The sequence below is a fragment of the Littorina saxatilis genome, linkage group LG12, assembly GCF_037325665.1.
Source record: "Littorina saxatilis isolate snail1 linkage group LG12, US_GU_Lsax_2.0, whole genome shotgun sequence".
Lineage (NCBI taxonomy): Eukaryota > Metazoa > Mollusca > Gastropoda > Littorinimorpha > Littorinidae > Littorina > Littorina saxatilis.
The window spans coordinates 12,144,934-12,164,933 of record NC_090256.1 but is presented as its reverse complement, the minus strand read 5'-3'; the positions used below and the strand labels follow the sequence as shown (position 1 = coordinate 12,164,933).

At 41.3% G+C, this 20,000-nt stretch overlaps 1 protein-coding gene across 1 annotated transcript in view; it reads left to right on the top strand.

Annotated features, from left to right (window-relative positions):
• LOC138982718 (uncharacterized) overlaps window positions 1–11,879 on the top strand; it is a 12,057-nt gene extending 178 nt beyond the window's left edge. Inside the window, exons 1-3 of the mRNA XM_070356042.1 lie at window positions 1–3; window positions 10,122–10,946; window positions 11,586–11,879. The exon at window positions 1–3 is cut by the window's left edge and continues 178 nt beyond it. Of these exons, the coding sequence (XP_070212143.1) occupies window positions 10,158–10,946; window positions 11,586–11,879 (1,083 nt within the window). The 5' untranslated portion in view covers window positions 1–3; window positions 10,122–10,157. The remainder of the gene's footprint in view (window positions 4–10,121; window positions 10,947–11,585) is intronic.
• Window positions 11,880–20,000: the final 8,121 nt, after the last annotated feature.

Here is a 20,000-nt window from a genome sequence, read left to right as displayed (position 1 = left end):
GTGGTGAGTTGGAATACTTTTTTTAATTACAATCTTAAAGGCACAGTAAGCCTCCCGTAAACCATCACCGATACTGTCAGGCTTTTACACACAGTAAACCCTTCCATTTGAACGCTCACCAAACGGGAACATCCTAAGTGCCCTACGTAAAGAGCGAGCAATTTTCAAAGAATTTATTTTTGCGTGGTTTATCTTACCCCTGAGCCATCGTGAACCCGTGTGATCCAGTTTCCCTTTTTCACAATGCAGCCGTCAGTTATTTGAATGCGGCTCGCTGTGAGCTTATCTGCAATAGCACGTTATTGTAAAAACTGGGGACTAAGCATAAATATTGAAAAGACAAAATACGGGGGAAAATACGGAATATCCCAAATTTTTTCTTGAATGGAGTACCTGTCCAAGTAGTTTGGGACTATGTGTACTTAGGTGTACTATTTAACTATAATAACAAATTTCATAATGCCATGAAACGTCAATGTTTGATTGGTAACCGTGCAATGTTCTCGTTAATTCGAAAATGTAGAAAACTAAATTTACCAATTGACGTGCAATTGGATCTTTTTGAGAAGTGTGTACATCCAATTTTGCTGTATGGTTGTGAGGTGTGGGGATATGATTCATTAGACATATTATCAAGGTTTCAATTGCGATTTTTAAAAATGCTTCTTGATGTATATAAAACTACACCCACCTGTATGGTTTACGGAGAGCTTGGTCGTTATCCAATTAGAATTGAGGTACAATGTCAGTTACTGGTTTATTGGTATAAACTGATGAAAGAAATGAACGATGGTGCGAATAAGATGTCCTGTTTAATGTTAAAGCTACATTTGAAGTTGTACCATGTACAAAACGTTAAATTGCCCTGGTTGTCGCATGTCAATACTATGTTAAATAAGTTGGGTCTATCATATTTATGGACAACTCAGAGTCTTGCCGTCTCAGGTTTTAAAAACGTTGTAAAGCAAAGGCTAAGAGATCAATTCCTGCAGGAATGGAACACTGACGTGAACGCCAACAGCTTGTGTTTTAATTACAGAATATATAAAAAGGATTTTTGTCTGGAAAGGTATTTGCTTTGTTTGCCTAGGAAATTCCAAGTTAAATTAGCAAAATTTAGAACAAGCAATCATAAGTTGCCAATACATCAGCACAGATTTTTTAATGCTCCTAGAAATGAAAGATTGTGTGATATGTGCGATAAAAATGAATTAGGTGATGAGTTTCACTATTTGTTCATTTGTACCGACGAAAGTATAGTGTCTGAAAGAAGAAAATTAATTAGTCCTTATTACCGATCTCACCCAAATTGTTTAAAATATGAACAGTTAATGAATTGTAAATCTAAGATAAAACTAATGAAGCTAGCAAGATTTGTAGCCCACGTTATGATTTTAGTATGTTAGCGTTATATCTAGTTTCTTTATTGGTATGTATATGTATGTAATATATGCTTTTGTTTTGTTTTGTGTTTTTACAAAAGATGCATGGCATAATGGTATTGCTAATTTATTTCGGCTGTATATTATCGTTGTCCGCTTAATGTATACATATTATCTGTCTGATCTCTTACCTGATTTTGTTAAACCTATTTTTCTTTTATTTTTGTTTGTATGTATGGAAGTGTATATTGCCAATTTATTTTTTTTGGTTGTATAGTATTGTTGTATTTGTCCGCTCAATTTGTATACATTTATTAACTGTCTGATTTGTTACCTTTTTTTGTTAAAATTATATCTTTGTTTCAAAGCCCTCTGGGCCCAAAACAATAAAATACTTGACTTAAAATACTTGACTATTATGTACCTCTGACTTTTCACGAAACAAACGAATGTGGTTCATAAGAACTCGAGCGATGGCTTTTGACTGCCTATAAACCGTCGTCTGCTACGAAAACCACGATCTTGCGTGATCCTGCTTCCGGGCTTTTATTTTTTCAAACTTTCAAAACTTCGAATTGTACTGATCTTGTCTTGATGAAGAAATAATTCTTTTATGATTTAAGAATGTTTGTGTAACCAGCTGTCAATTTGTTATTTAGATTTTAAAAGTTAGGTCTAGCGCCAAAACGCACAATCATCGCTCCACGGCTATCGCCAATTGAAGGGAAGTAACTCATTTTTGACCTGAGTTCAGGATGGGTCCGATTGAGATGGTCTCAATCCGAAAAATTATTTCTTTGAAAATTGCTCGCTCTTTACGTAGGGCACCTACGATGTTCCCATTCGGTGAGTGTTCAAATGGAAGGGTGTTTGTACTGTGTGTAAAAGCCTGACAGTATCTGTGATGGTTTACGGGAGGCGTACTGTGCCTTTAAGGATATTTGATTCAATATGGAGTTTACTAAGCTATACTAAGCGTCTCTGTTAACCCTGAGGAATCAGGATTTCTTTTATTTTCATTTTCATTGTCATTACTTTATTGTCTCATTACTAATTCGCAATGAAAAGCTAGCAGCAACAGAGTCGTGCTAACCAGGCGTGGGTATGTAATCAGCCACCTCCACTTCTGGCAGAATAATCGAGGTCTTTTACGTGCCACGGCGGTGACACGGTGTGGGACAAGAATACCGTCTCGAAGTCTGTACATAAAGTTGACCCGGCCGTGTCCTTCCCGGCCGGGGTTCGAACCCGTGAACCGCGGAACACAAGTCATAGCATGGCTATTCAAAGTCTGTTGTGGCAATAGTATGAACCCAACAGTTTGACTGCATTGCAGCATCTTGTCATTATTCACTTGAATGATATCTCTGTATTTTGTAAAGAGGTTTAGAATCAACCAGAAACTGTTTTTGACACCTTTGGAACAAACGTGGGGGATGGGCGTTTACAAGGTACTATACCATATACATAGTTTTTGACACAACGTAGGGGGTGGGCGTTTGCTTAATACTGGGCGCTTACAAGGTAGTTTACAGTAGACATTTTAAAATGTTTACAGGAAAAAGTCTTACGATCTAACATGAAAACTAAAGACAAAAATCGGACCTTTTCCACTGCATTTATGAGGAAAGCGATTAGCTGTCACATGGTGTTTCCAAAAGCTTTTCATGTTCTTATTTCTCTTACAATCTTAATATCTCTGTATTTCAAAGGATTCCAGATTTCCTTTTACACTAATTTTTGCGAAATGCATGCTGCTATGATGGAAAACGATCTTGGGAAATTGTCGGGTTTGTGTGGGTTGTGAAAGAGTGAATACTGTCGCTTTTACTTTCTTTATTTGGTGTTTAACGTCGTTTTCAACCACGAAGGTTATATCGCGACGGGAAAAAGGGGGGGGAGATGGGATAGAGCCACCTGTTAATTGTTTCTTGTTCACAAAAGCACTAATCAAAAATGTCTTTCTTTCTTTATTTGGTGTTTAACGTCGTTTTCAACCATGAAGGTTATATCGCGACGGAAAAAGGGGGGGAGTTGGGATAGACTCATAGAGCCACTTGTTAATTGTTTCTTGTTCACAAAAGCACTAATCAAAAATGTCTTTCTTTATTTATTTGGTGTTTAACGTCGTTTTCAACCACGAAGGTTATATCGCGACGAATCAAAAATTTGCCCCAGGGGCTTGCAACGTAGTAGAATATATTACCTTACTGGGAGAATGCAAGTTTCCAGTACAAAGGACTTAACATTTCTTACATATTGCTTGACTAAAATCTTTACAAACATTGACTATATTATTCTATAGAAGAATTGTTTTGCTTAAGAGGTGTGCTTGACAAACAAGCCACAGTCAGCATTTGAAGTCCTATTTTTTCAATGGTTTTATGCAAATGTTCAGATCATTACATCAGTATCTAGGCTTGTAAATAAACGTTGGGCAAGATTTTCAGTACCGTAAAATCCCTAGCAAACGCCCAGTATCTAGCAAACGCCCACCCCCCACTTTTGGCCAAAAGTTGTGCAGAGGGGTTACTACCCAGCAAACGCCCACCCCTTTTTACATTTAGTCAAGTTATGACTAAATGTTTTAACATCGAGGGGGGAATCGAGACGAGGGTCGTGGTGTATGTGTGTGTGTATGTGTGTGTGTATGTGTGTGTGTGTGTGTGTGTGTGTGTGTGTGTGTGTGCGTGCGTGCGTGTAGAGCGATTCAGACCAAACTACTGGACCGATCTTTATGAAATTTGACATGAAAGTTCCTGGGTATGATATCCCCATACGTTCTTTTCATTTTTTTGATAAATGTCTTTGATGACGTCATATCCGGCTTTTCGTGAAAGTTGAGGCGGCACTGTCACGCCCTCATTTTTCAACCAAATTGGTTGAAATTTTGGTCAAGTATTGTTCGACGAAGCCCGGACTTCGGTATTGCATTTCAGCGTGGTGGCTTAAAAATTAATTAATGACTTTGGTCATTAAAAATCGGAAAATTATTAAAAAAAAATTTCTTTTAATAGTTTTATAAAACGATCCAAATTTACGTTCATCTTATTCTCCATCATTTGCTGATTCCAAAAACATATAAATATGTTATATTTGGATTAAAAACAAGCTCTGAAAATTAAATATATAAAAATTATTATCAAAATTAAATTGTCGAAATCAATTTAAAAACACTTTCATCTTATTCCTTGTCGGTTCCTGATTCCAAAAACATATAGATATGATTATGTTTGGATTAAAAACACGCTCAGAAAGTTAAAACGAAGAGAGGTACAGAAAAGCGTGCTATCGTTCTCAGCGCAACTACTACCCCGCTCTTCTTGTCAATTTCACTGCCTTTGCCGTGAGCGGTGGACTGACGATGTTACGAGTATACGGTCTTGCTGCGTTGCATTGCGTTTAGTTTCATTCTGTGAGTTCGACAGCTACTTGACTAAATGTTGTATTTTCGCCTTACGCGACTTGTTAGGCTATATTTAGTCAAGTTTTGACTAAATATTTTAACGTAGAGGGGGGAATCGAGACGAGGGTCGTGGTGTATGTGTGTGTGTGTGTGTGTGTGTGTCTGTCTGTCTCCTGTCTGTGTGTGTGTGTAGAGCGATTCAGACTAAATTACTGGACCGATCTTTATGAAATTTGACATGAGAGTTCCTGGGTATGAAATCCCCATACGTTTTTTTCATTTTTTTGATAAATGTCTTTGATGACGTCATATCCGGCTTTTCGTGAAAGTTGAGGCGGCACTGTCACGCTCTCATTTTTCAACCAAATTGGTTGAAATTTTGGTCAAGTAATCTTCGACGAAGGCCGGGGTTTGGTATTGCATTTCAGGTTGGTGGCTTAAAAACTAATGAGTGAGTTTGGTCATTAAAAATCTGAAAATTGTAAAAAAAATATTTTTTTTATAAAACGATCCAAATTTACGTACATCTTATTCTCCATCATTTTCTGATTCCAAAAATATATAAATATGTTATATTTGGATTAAAAACAAGCTCTGAAAATTAAAAATATAAAAATTATTATCAAAATTAAATTGTCCAAATCAATTTTAAAACACCATCTTATTCCTTGTCGGTTCCTGATTCCAAAAACATATAGATATGATATGTTTGGATTAAAAACACGCTCAGAAAGTTAAAACGAAGAGAGGTACAGAAAAGCGTGCTATCCTTCTCAGCGCAAGTACTACCCCGCTCTTCTTGTCAATTTCACTGCCTTTGCCGTGCGTGGTGGACTGACGATGCTACGAGTATACGGTCTTGCTGCGTTGCATTGCGTTCAGTTTCATTCTGTGAGTTCGACAGCTACTTGATTAAATGTTGTATTTTCGCCTTACGCGACTTGTTTTGCATTTAAAAACATTTGTTTTAAGACTGTCGGCCTCCTTTATCTACGATTTGTGCACACTGTTCGATGGTTCGCCGGGGTTTTTTTTCTATCATAGAACGTTGATCTTTATTTGTGTAAACTAACGGTGTGTTTATTTTTCATTAACATTGCATAAATCACATGTTGTATCACTTTTTTCTCTCGTAAAAATGTGATGACAATTTATCTTGCAAAGGGGTGTATACCTAGCAAACGCCCACCCCCTACTTGTACCCGAAATCTGTGCGGAGGGGAGGTGGGCGTTTGCTAGGGTTTTTACGGTAATCACATATTGCCTCATTATTGAAATTATGTCTGATGATCTGATTAAGCAATCAGAATTATCTGAAAATGTAACAGTAATTACATCATTCAAATTAATGAATTCGTATATGTTTAATAGAATAACACGCAACAGGTAATGATTTTAAGGAAAATATAAAGTCATCAGGAAAACGACATGATAAGAGATTTAAATTAATCAAAGACACACGCAGCATATATAAACAGCGCCTGATGTTATCTCACACAGAGGAAGTATAACACTTGGGGTACGACGTCCGATAATGTATTACTAGATATGAACTTCTTAGTACAACGTGTGACTTCTATAGTCAGAATGATTGAAATCTGTGACTGAAAGATATCTTTAATACAATCATGTAAACCGCCACAGATCTTTCCAGGAGTATACAGGGAATAGGGCCTAAGATCTCCATCCCCCAAATCAACTGTCTATTTGCTTTCTGACGAGAGTGGACATTTGTAAGTGAACGGATTTTGCAGATTGACATAATACTAATAGGCGTCGGTAAATGCCTTCCTTAAAGGCCAACATCCAAAAGAATTTTTCTCCTGGAGCGACCTAAACTTGAACCCGTCGCTATTCTTGCATGTCTGTTTACTTCGTGCTGCACGCAAAAATCGAGCGACTTCCTTGCCGCGTGGATTGACGAAGCTATTTTATTCTCGTGACTGAAAACACTGCAGTGCGTGCAGTTTTTGACGAGCCGCAGGAGCGGCGACTCATATGGTCTCGGCTCGAAAGCTGTCTGTGGAGGCTGCGTGCTATAATTAGCTGACCTGCTGCGCGAGCAGTCACTGCAGAGTTTTGAGATAACTTTGTAACACGTTTTATTTTATGCTCCTCAAGAATACAACTTTGGGCAACGTGCCACGTAAAACTACACGCAACAAGGATTCAGTAGGTACCAAACATGCCTTGGTCAGAAGTAGAATGTAAATGAATCTTTATAAAGAAGTAGGCTACTTCAAACGACAGCCACAGCCACGGTTGGGTTCACGGCATCAAACCGATGCGACTCTCCGTCATATCATACACGTAATCTATCAAATAGATGACTAATAAACATGTAAACTACATGTATACGTCTATCGTCGGACATAAGAAAGGAGAGCTCCCCCGGGCCTGTGCATGTGTTGTTCGTTGTGCGTGTGTAAATGTACACAACAAACTGACGACAAAACTGAGACAGACCTCTTTCGCTTCAGTCTTGCAGAATTTAAAGACGAATACAGGTAAATCGTGCATTATACTAACTGTTTGGTAAAAGTATCAAACGTTTCTTTTTATAAATAAGTGGCAGGCTTACAGGAATACAAAGAGGCGCAAGTTGAAAGTAATGGATATATCTCTGGAAGATGCCATCAGTCCAAGTTGTCAAATGAAATCAAAGATGACAGAAACAGAAGTTTTCCATACAAATGTTGGTGTTTCAAAGGAAGTTGGCATTCTTTCAGATAATGATATAGACGAGGTGGCTGTTTGTTATGAAGTTTCAACAAGCCAACATTCCATCTACAGATTTTTTAAATTCAGCACTTTATAACTGTCATTATGAACTTGGAATCAGAGAGAGACCGTCTTTCCATTGTCATTCATGCCATAGATTTTTGTTTCAGAATCAATGTTTCACATGGCGTTCACAAGAGAGCATGTGAAGTTTCCGACAGTCTTTAGGATTTGTAAAAACTACCTGTCAAAAGGGAAAGTGCCTAACAGATTGCAACAACATTCCTATTTTAAGCTCAGCCACACGCCGACATGGAAGTTCAATGGTACTTTCAAACTTTTTCTTCTCTTCGTCGTATTTGATTTCTTTCTATTTCACAAGTCGAGTGCATATGATTTCGGCTCGTGTTCATCGTGAGATGGACTTAGTTTCTTGTATTCTGTGGGTTCGACAGATTAACTAAATGTTGTAATTTCGCCTTACGCGACTTGTTCTCTCTCTGTTGGCAGCGTGTAATGCAGCTGGTTAGAAATTAGAGTATTATTTTGCAAAGTGTGTACCAAAAGTTTGTCATGAGCTGCTTTAGGTTTGGGGTGTGGGTTGGTTTGATATTTCCTCCTTGCAGATCAAATCTGTATTCATTTTTGATGTTGTGTCTTATTTTGTGAAAGGAAACAGCATATATATAATTATGTAACTCATAAACACATGGGTGTAGTTATGTTCAAGAACACACACACACACACACACTCACACACACACACACACACATACACACACACACACACACACACACACACACACACACACACACACACACACACACACACACACACACACACACACAACTGTGTAGATGTATCGTACACCTGATATATTAAATTGAAGTTCACGAAGAAATCGTTTTATTTCTGTGTCATTCAACATCTATCAGACAAATTGAAACTGGTACAAATATTCAATAATGTTGCGATGTGGAAATGTATGGCATTCCGTTTGTCAAATAATTATTTGGATACTTTTTCATGTTTTTTTCACAAATGGACATGATATCGCAAAAGATAGACAACGGCAAGATCATTCAAGTATGTACATGCTTGTTGATGTCTACTTAGGCGATGCTCAGAACACGGTTAGATCTTCCGAGATTAAAAAATGACGATGATCTGTAAACAAACCAGGACAAGGAAAGAAAGACAAAACGTATTTGAAAACAAATCATACTATACAGATTGACAAACTGAAACTTCGAACTCTGTTGATATTTCACGGGAGATGAGGTATGGTGCAAACGTATATAATTATACTGACTACATTTTGTTACGTACTCATCAACAACAACAAAAACCGATATAACCAAAGGCACACACACACACACACACACACACACACACACACACACACACACACACACACACACACACACACACACTTTGCTGGTTTGCTGATCAATGTCACAGGAAACGAATGAACAACAGAAAGCGTGATGAATTCCTGGCCAGAAATCAGTCACAAAGACCTGAAACGGTCTGCTGAATGGAACTGGTAAATGTACACATTTGAACTGCTGTCAAAATTACTATGTAATACGATATTCGGGTTTTAAAATTGGCAGCAAATTACACTGAACCAATAATGATGTTTTTTGCTTCGGCATTGAAGCAATGTTCACTATTTACTAACAAAATAATTACGAAATAAACACAAAACCAAATCAGTGAGGCAGAGGGGACAAAAAGCCGAGCGGGTGTGTGGTGAGTGTGTGTGCGTGTGTGTGTGTGCTAGTGTGTGCCTGTGTGTGTGTGTGAGTGTGTGTGTGTGTGTGTGTGTGTGCGCGTGTGTGTGTGTGTGTGCGCGTGTGTGTAGAGCAATTGAGACCAAACTACTGGACCGATCTGTCGAACCCACAGAATAAAACTGCACGCACTGCAGTGTTTTCAGTCACGAGAATAAAACAGCTTCGTCAATCCACGCGGCAAGGAAGTCGCGCAATTTTTGCGTGCAACACGAAGTAAACAGACATGCAAGAAGAGCGACGGGTTCAAGTTTAGGTCGCTCCAGGAGAAAAATTCTTTTGGATGTTGGCCTTTAAGTGAGCAAGAAGTTGACTTCGCGAAGTCATTATTTTTATACCGAAAATTCAATACCAAAGCTTCGTGCAGCGAACTTTGTGGAGTAGAATTCGCCTAACTTAATATCGGGCTTCACGATTTAGCTCCCAAAAAACCCACAAAACAAAATAAAAATCCCACTCAGCGCAGACAGCAGCTAGGCCGCAGATTTCTGGTGCGTGTCAACCTTTAGGGATGCTCTTGTCCTGCCTAAAAGCCTGAACGGATCTGTTGTAGTTTACCTGATGCAGTCGAACCTGCGAGCATCTCTTGAAAACGATCACCTGCCCATAATGACCGCTCCGACAGATCTTAGGCGAGTTCTTCTTTCATATAATTTACCTTTCCATGGCAACCACCTATCTAAGACGACCACTTTTGGTCGGTCCCTGGGGTGGTCGCTATATACAGGTTTGACTGTCTCACACAAGATATAGGAAGAAAAGTATCTCTCATTTTCATAGTTCGATGCACGATATGAAGGATGTGTTTCTTTGCAGGCCAAGTGTATACATGTACAGTCTGAAGTCCACACCATGTCGACACCAGCCGGCAACCAACAGACCGGAGGCAACAACTGGCGCCAGATCGTGACTTCGCTCTATCCTGACGCTCTCACCCAAACATACTGTGTGCCTCCGGTACACTTTAATAGGGTGCCCTATGACAGGATCCATGTGCCTGGAACCGGTCACGCTGCGCTTCAACTACTTAAGCCTGGTGCAGCCCCTGCTCACAATGTTCCCCAGGTCAGTCAGCGGCCAGTCCCACCATCACGGCACAGCCAGTGGACCCAGAAGTCACAGCCACAAGTCATACCTGGTCGTGTGCAAAAGAGCGACTTGCAGGATGACCTTGCTCAAACCCACGTGATGCTCAACCTGCAAAAAATTGCAACAATTCATAAGGAGGTCATGTTTATCCTGTCACAGCTCAGCTTCGGCAACTACCTTAACCAACCTGCCTACGCCGCGGCCGCTGCAGAGCTCCCACGACCATCACAGATCGATACGAAGAAAATAAAATACTCTCATGGAGAGGCCGACTTTGTGTTGATCCATCACTATAACGGAATTCTGATCGGTGAGCTCAAGTCCATCGGCAGGAACCAGGCTGATGTTAACAACCCACAACCTCCGGCCGATGCTGACGTGGCCAAGAGGGTGACGAAGGCGGTTAAGCAGCTGGACAGGTCGGAGACAGTGGTGAGGCACCTTGTGAGTGACGTGGCACCTGACCTGACTGTGAGGAAAACTATCTTCCTGCCTTACGTCAGCACAAAGCAACTCCAGCGGGTCTTGGATAACGACCAACAGTTAAAACAGGTATTCTCTTTACGCCTACTTTTGAGAGCGAGATGGAGAGAGAGAGAGAGAGAGAGAGAGAGAGAGAGAGAGAGAGAGAGAGAGAGAGAGAGAGAGAGAGAGAGAGAGAGAGAGAGAGAGAGAGAGAGAGAAGTCTGAATGTTTTAATGAGTAGGCCTTGGGCCCTTTTCATGGAGATGGGCACATCTCAAGCACCAGCATACAAATGCACATAGTAAACAAAAACAAGACAATTTCGAAACCGAAAAACGTTACACAATGTACACATCAATGCGATGGATCACTATTTCCATCCCTTAGCCGACATGGTAATTTCCGCGTCAGTTTTGTATTGTCCGTTTTGTGCGTGAACAAGTAATTACACAGTTCTCTCGAATGTCGAGTCGCGAAACATAAACTACTCACAAAAAGTTAGGGAACACCCTTCATTTTCATGTGTTTTTGCAAATCGATGCTATTGTCAAAACTTTGCAAGCTACAACGCTGATCTTACACACACGCACAGAGTGGACTCCTGCCTTTGTTGTACAGGCTTGGTGTGCTGCACGTGCTACTCGGGCGTCAGTGGCTGAGCGTTGAAAATTGGTGAAAAGTTGGAAAATGTTACCGTTTTATGCTGACTCACCATTTTTTCTATAGCGTGTTTCTGACAAAATGATGCACTGCACGTGGAAGCTTGATGCTTTGACTGTGAAAACTGGTCACTGGTTACTCAATAAAAGCCAGGGCCTGGGCGGACCAGGGCACAACATCACGATGGTCGGTCGACAGAAGTTAAGCCTGCTGGACAGAGGAAGAGCCATAGGGTGGTTCCAAGACGGTGTTGGCGTACGGGAGATTGCCAGAAGGCTTCTGTGGTGTGGTGGCAATCTCCCGTACGCCAACACCGTCTTGGAACCACCCTATGGCTCTTCCTCTGTCCAGCAGGCTTAACTTCTGTCGTCCGACCATCGTGATGTTGTGCCCTGGTCCGCCCAGGCCCTGGCTTTTATTGAGTAACCAGTGACCAGTGTTCACAGTCAAAGCATCAAGCTTCTACGTGCAGTGCATCAATTTGTCAGAAACACGCTATAGAAAAAATGGTGAGTCAGCATAAAACGGTAACATTTTCCAACTTTTCACCAATTTTCAACGCTCAGCCACTGACGCCCGAGTAGCACGTGCAGCACACCAAGCCTGTACAACAAAGGCAGGAGTCCACTCTGTGCGTGTGTGTAAGATCAGCGTTGTAGCTTGCAAAGTTTTGACAATAGCATCGATTTGCAAAAACACATGAAAATAAAGGATGTTCCCTAACTTTTTGTGAGTAGTTTATATCCGAAGACAACAAATGTGCGAACCGAGTGATAATTACTGTCAACTGAGATAGAAACTCGTAACATCTCTCAGAACCCAGACTTCATGAAGCCCTGATCGTAGTTGATCTTCGAACTTTCCTCTGTCGACTGGTGACCCATGGCGAAGTTTGCCGACGAACTGCTTCTCTTCTCGTAGCATGTGACGAGCTGCCTGTTTGATCATCCAGTAAGTTTCAGGACTCTTGTCGCTGCTGCAGTCTTTGACCAACACGAAATCGTCAGTTTCATAGAGTAGTGACTGCCTGTCGCCTGTGTTGTCATGGACAACCCTTCGTAAAGAGTTGTTTCTGTGCATATTTTTCACTGAACGCACAGCCGCTCGATCTTTCAGTCCCAACACATACTCCTTGATGGACGACAGCGTTTGTTTACATCCGTCCTGGTACTGTGTTGTCACAAGGGAAGAATTCACAACAGAAGCATCACGTGGCTCAGCGGTCCGTGGAGACGATAACACAGAGCCCTCTCCCTGCCCATTGTTGTCACGCTCACTGCTCTTCTCAACTGTGCGTGCAAAACGTGCAAAGATGTCACTGTCACTAGGGAGATTCAAAGGACAGCACGTTTCGTTTTGCAGCTCGTTTCGTTTGGTGAATGAGTCACCCCGCGAAACGGAACGTGAAACGAGACGGCATAGGCCGCAGACAAGATTTAGATGTATTCACGTTTCGTTTCGGAATGAAGGAAGGGCGATAAATCTTCAAGTGAAATTATCACGTCTGTCCTCGATCAGAATGGAAAAAAAACACCCTAGGAGGTGGTCCAGAATCGGGCATACTTTGATTATTTTCAGTCCAAATAAATCACACAGACTTTGTTTATACAAAATCACATACGAAGCCAGAATAAAAATTCGATGCGATGACCTACTTCTGCTTCGCCATTTGCTTTCTTCACCATGAAGTTGGATAAATGTACCAGGATCAGCACCCTTCAAAATATTTCAGTTCACAACAGTTGTCTACCTCCAATGAACACATTCTCAGCGCTGAAAGACTGTGAAAGGGTTGATGAATCTAGCAATGCATAAAATGGCCAACAAATAAAACTGTTAGTGTGCAAAAATACTCACAAAAGTTGACGAAATATTGTTCGTTTTTTGGGGGTGGAAAACGTGACTGCGTTTTGACGTTCCACGTTCCGTTTCAGTTGACCTTCACCTTTCCAGCGAGAGACCCCCGAAATGATGACGTTTACCACAACTTCAAAACGAAACGTCCCGACGTTTCGTTTATTAACTCTCCCTACTGTGTTCTGGGTCACTTTTACATTCCAGTGCTTGTTGTTGTTGTTGTTGATTTGCTACTGGTTTTGGCACAAATGTAGGATTTGACACTGGAGAACACACACGACTTGCCTTTGATGTTTGGAAACGGATTTCTTCTTCTTTCCTTCTCTGTAGTTCCTCGGCTCTCTGTTTGTCGTGCTGAAGCTGGCTGGGCGGTTTTCGACGGAAACGTTGTGTCATGGCTGACCGGTCCGTGTTCGAGACTGACACAAGTCGCAGGACGACTGTAGTTCTTGATCCCTCAGCGCATATTTTCCAGTAGCAGATAGCGTTTTCCTTGAGCAGGGCTTCCAGGGTACCTTCCAGAGCTGTTGGGAGTCCGACATCTGGCATTTTGAGGAAATATTGAGCGTTAATCCAAGTTGAATCAAGAGCTCTAAAATTTCCGCCCTGTTGCTTGAAGATCTCGCGAGAGAGAGTTAGAGAGAAAGAGAGAGAGAGAGATAAAGGGAGAGAGAGAGAGACAGAGACAGAGAGAGAGAGAGAAAGGGAGAGACAGAGAGAGAGAGAGATAGAGAGAGAGATATATACTCACGGAATAAAATAACTTAACATGTTTTAAAATTTAATATCTCAAAATCGGAAAAAGTTGCAGGAGAGCGGGGTGGTACGATCATAGAACTATCAATTCCTGAGAAGAGGAAAAAACCCGGAATGTTCTCGATTGCTTAGTTTTTTCACAATTGGTCCTCAAAGACGCATGGTGTCATTTTGGAGTTTACTAGACTGACGCCAAAGCTTGCCGACGCTGCCGACAGCCATGCAGTGCACGCTGTGTGTGCTGTATAAACAGGTAGGCCTGCACTCTTTGACTCTCGGGGCACGTCTACCCGTACTTGAAACCTGCAAAAGGTCTGCTGCTGATCCACGAATATTGCATGAAAGTAGGCCTACTGCCTTTGGTTTGTCCGTTTGTTTGTGAGTGAGAACAACTCACTAAAATGTTTCTTTCTCTTTGCCCAAAACTGTCCACTCTGTCTTTCTCTTTCACCATGCCACGAACGTGTGTGAACGATAGACTCGTCGTAATAGGGATGTTGAGAGGAGGGATGATTTATACTGATGTTGCTTGGAGATTCGGAGTGACCAGGCAATCAGTTCACGCACAGCACTGTCAAACACACAGTGCTAAGTTTGTAAACTCCAAAATGACACCATGCGTCTTTGAGCTCAAATTGCAAAACAACGGAACAATCCAGACTATTCCGGTTTTTTGCCTATAATGAGCAATTGAACAAGCTTTACGTTGGTACAAAAATCACTCCTGTAACTTTTTCCGATTTTGAGATATTAAATTTTAAACAATGTTAAGTTATTTTATTCCGTGAGTATATATATATAGAAAGAGAGATAGAGAGAGATAGAGAGAAAGAGAGATAGAAATAAAGAGAGAGAGATAGAGAGAGAGACAGACAGACAGACATACAGACAGACAGACAGACAGACAGACAGACAGACAGACAAACAGACAGACAGACAGACAGTGTTACGAATGGGTTTTATAAACTTACGTATGATGTACTCACAAATCACTCATACTCTCTATTCCAGGTTCGACCTCACTCATAACCTAATAATAAAGAAGTGAAAAACAGTTTAACAGTTTACTTTCATTCTTTGCATCCAAATACTACACAATACATGCACATACATCCAATGCCAACACGCAAACTATTCATTTTCATTGTCATTACTTTATTGTTTCATCACTAATTCTCAATTCTGGTCACACAAAAAATCAATTATCTAACTGGCCTTTTCTCGCACACACATGCATACTTCACTTTCTCACGTTACCACATTTGAGTCTTCCACGATGATGACGACGACGACGAATGACACAGGGTAAAGATGAAGACGATGTGCATAATAGCGATAATCATGTTAACAGGACCAATTGTAGACGACAGAGAAGACGGTGACAGTACAGGGCCGGACTACCGGGGGGGTCATGGGGGTTGCGCAACCCCCCCCCCCCCAGCCTAAACATGTACCTCACTTTTTTAAAACATTTTTATGGGGGCGAGGACGCCCCCATTCTATACGGATAGTTTCGAGGTTGACCATGGGCAGCGCCATTTTGTTGTGAAATACGTCATCAGTTTGTGTACACAGGAAGTTGTGACATCCGTCACCCTATGGGAGGGGTGGAGGCAACATTGTTCATCTGTAGAAAGTTGTGAAATCCGTCACCCTATGGGAGGAGTGAAGTCAAAATTGGTGAGTCATCACAGAGTTTGTGTAACACAGGAAGTTGTGAAATACGTCACCCTATGGGAGGGGTGACGGCAAAATCGCAAAAACATGATAGGTCGCATTGTGCAGGGTCAACTGCAACAAACTCAAACCGAGCCATTCATACCTACTTGTATTTGAGCGACTTATATACCGACATTTTTATTTCTTATTTTCAGCACAGGTGTAGGAAAAATCATGAACCAAAATGTTATTTATTTTCTAATTTAACATTGTTTTTACAAATATGACCATGGTCTTTTAAACATACAGTGACATTAAACATTGTTATGTTAAAAAAAAGAAAAAAGAAAAAAAGCTTTTGTGCACAAATCAGAAAATACATTGTACATTTTACCTACAGGCCAAACCGTGAGTGTCTGTGGCAAAGCCCGACCCAGGAAATTGCACTGATTTTATATTTAGATCAGAGGGAAATTGTCAAGAACAGGCGCTTGCATTTGGATGTGTCCAATGATAGTAGGTTTGGTTGTGATCAATCAGAATAATGTAGGAATAAAAATGTATGACAGTTTGGTATGATGACATTTAATTCACATATGCTGAAATATGATATTATACATCATGTAATATTATTATGGCTGTTGCCATGACCATGAAACCCAACAAAGGTTTAATGTAATGTAATTCAAAATACCAAAACCGAGCACCTATTAATCTCGTCTTTGCGCGTGAAGATTGAGGCCGTCTGCCAGTAGCGGTTAGGTCATACAGTGGAACCCCTCTCTAGCGACCTTTAAAATGTTGACAAAAATCGGTCCTTATGGAGGGGGGTCCTTACAGAGGGAGGGGGGCGGAGTCAGGGGGCCACAAAGAAAGTCAGATTTTCTTAAAAAAAGAAAACAGAGAAGTTTGAGTTGCTGACGACCGTTCCCTCTGAAAGCAAACTGCTTCGATTTCATGTTTGTCCTTGGTGTCCACCAGTTCTGGTGCATGTACTACCCTGGCCAAGTTTCCTCTCAAGACATCAAAGAGACCGCCCCATAGGTTAAACTCCCCATAGGTTAAACTCGGTCACTGACCCGGGTGCAGAAAGTGTTTCCTCTCTCAGATATGAAAGGCGAACCAGAGACTATAGAGTACTCTACAGTCTCTGGGCGAACCACCTCTCATAGCTAAAACTGGGTCAATGACCCCTGGGAAGAAGGTCAGTGTCTATAAAATTTTACTCCCAGGCCTGCGGCCAGGGGGGGGAGGGGGAGTATACCGGTACCATTTGAGAATCAGACCAAATGAGAATTGAACCATTTGAGAACATCCTTTTTTTTCAATCACTACATCGAAGGCCTGCGGCCCGGGGTTCACATGGGTTGGTTTGTTTGTTTGTTTCAAACCCACACCCATATACACACATTTCCCATTTAAACCATTTGTCGGCCCCCTGTCGATATTTATCGACTAAGTTCCTTGTTTGCTATTGTTTATGTTATGCCGTTTCATGCAATGAGCGACCATTTTCTTATATCAGATTATGACCTACCCATCAGCTTCAGGGGGCTTCGCCCCCTGACCCCCACTGGCAACCCCCCCTCCTCTTCGCCTAGTCCGGCCCTGCAGTATACATGCTGGTATGACGAGTGACACTGGATTGACGTAGATGCTATGTTACAGTCATGCTCTCATGCTCTCCGCTGCCGAAGGAGACTATGGCGGTGGGGTTTACCGGATTCATACTTCCTCTGTTCCTCCTTTTTGTCTGACGTACAAAGAACAAGTCGCGTAAGGCGAAAATACAATATTTAGTCAAGTAGCTGTCGAACTCACAGAATGAAACTGAACGCAATGCAACGCAGCAATACTCGTAGCATCGTCAGTCCACCGCTCATGGCAAAGGCAGTGAAATTGACAAGAAGAGCGGGGTAGTAGTTGCGCTAAGAAGGATAGCACGCTTTTCTGTACCTCTCTTTGTTTTAACTTTCTGAGCGTGTTTTTAATCCAAACATATCATATCTATATGTTTTTGGAATCAGGAACCGACAAGGAATAAGATGAAAGTGTTTTTAAATTGATTTGGACAATTTAATTTTGATAATAATTTTTATATATTTAATTTTCAGAGCTTGTTTTTAATTCGAATATAACATATTTATATGTTTTTGGAATCAGCAAATGATGGAGAATAAGATAAACGTACATTTGGATCGTTTTATAAATTTTTATTTTTTTTTACAATTTTCAGATTTTTAATGACCAAAGTCATTAATTAATTTTTAAGCCACCAAGCTGAAATGCAATACCGAAGTCCGGGCTTCGTCGAAGATTACTTGACCAAAATTTCAACCAATTTGGTTGAAAAATGAGGGCGTGACAGTGCCGCCTCAACTTTCACGAAAAGCCGGATATGACGTCATCAAAGACATTTATCAAAAAAATGAAAAAAACGTATGGGGATTTCATACCCAGGAACTCTCATGTCAAATTTCATAAAGATCGGTCCAGTAGTTTAGTCTGAATCGCTCTACACACACACACACACACACGCACACACGCACACACGCACATACACCACGACCCTCGTTTCGATTCCCCCTCGATGTTAAAATATTTAGTCAAAACTTGACTAAATATAAAAACGACAATAATAAGTCTCTGGTATGCAAACTGGCAATGTTGTATACATATGCATGGAGTTGGCCAGTTTACATAAACACTACTAATAATTCAATACTTTAACTAAATCGGTTATACAACATCAAGAAATATTTACCTCACTTCGGCAAGTCATTCACTCTGTATAACTTCCATCCGTCCTCTGTGACAATTTAGGTAAAAGTGACCGGGACAGCTCACCCGTCCACCAGTTGGGGTGGATTCACAAAAACTTCACGTGCAACGTGACTAAACAAAAATCCGTGGGTGTTTTGGCTGTCAACCCTTGCATCCATAGGTGCTTGCACTTGACATTATATTATACCAAATTAATCAAAATCATGTTCGTAACAGACAGACAGACAGACAGACACAGACAGACAGACAGAAAGACAGAGACAGAGAGACAGAATGAGTTTGTCATATTGAAGGTGAATTTGTCGTCGGGTTGTATTTGAGTTCAGGATAATGCGTTCTCACTGAAAGGTGATGCAGATAATGCAGCATACGCATGGAACATCAGCCACATAATGTTTGCAGAAGATGATGTTGATAATGCACCCACACACTATTCTGTTGCACGCGGTGTGTCAGAGCCTGGGTGCAGACACTACAGCGAAGGCCGTACAGTTGTGCTGTTGCTCTGACCAATTCTCCCAGCCTGCATCGTACTGGGACGTGACACCCGACGTTTTATCACAACTGAGAACCTGGTGGCAACAAAGGATGCCCTGTACTCCGGACACTCAGCTCACTGATGAACAGTATCTGGACATCGTGGCAAGGTGAGGAAGGAGAGAGTCATTGATACGTTTTGTCAACCTGATGCAGTAGTTTCTTTAAGCTTTACTTTCTAATCAGTCATTTACATATAAATGTGTTCTGCTTCATTACAGGTTTGTTGGACCGGCCACCACGGTGTCTGTCCCCTGCTACAACGGTGTCCGTGTGGAGGTACGGACTGCAGGACAGGCAGTGGCAGAACTAGGGCGGAGGCTGGCACTTCTGGTTCTGACCCTGCAACAGCTGGACCTAATGAATAGAGACCCTCCACGGGTCTGCATCACGGGGCCGCCAGGAACAGGTAGCTACCATTGATTTTTGTTGTTGTTGAGTATGTTGTTTACTTGTTTGGTGACACACTGTTTGTGTCGTTGGCTGTCATTTGCTAGAAATGTGCATATTGAAATCAACCATCTGCAGTATTGTAAAGAGAGTTGGCGGGTGCGTACGGCGATGCCGGCCTGCAAATTTCACAATACTCGGTAATAATTATGATGTCTATCATGCATGAAGCGTGGATTTTTGTCACCAGGCTATTCTGTTCTCTCTCTTTTATGAGCAGAAATTCCTCCATTTTGAATTGGTCTGTAAACTTCATGCTTCTTTTGTGAAAAACATTTTACTCTGGCAATATGTCTTGATTCGCCTAGCCGTGTCCGGTGTTGCTGGCAACGCTAAGTTTAGCTCTGTGGTCTTATACTTTAACTACGATTTTTGCCCTGGAGATGGCTGTTCGGCTTTAAGTACTACATGTATTAAGCACTTCCTTGATGCAATGTT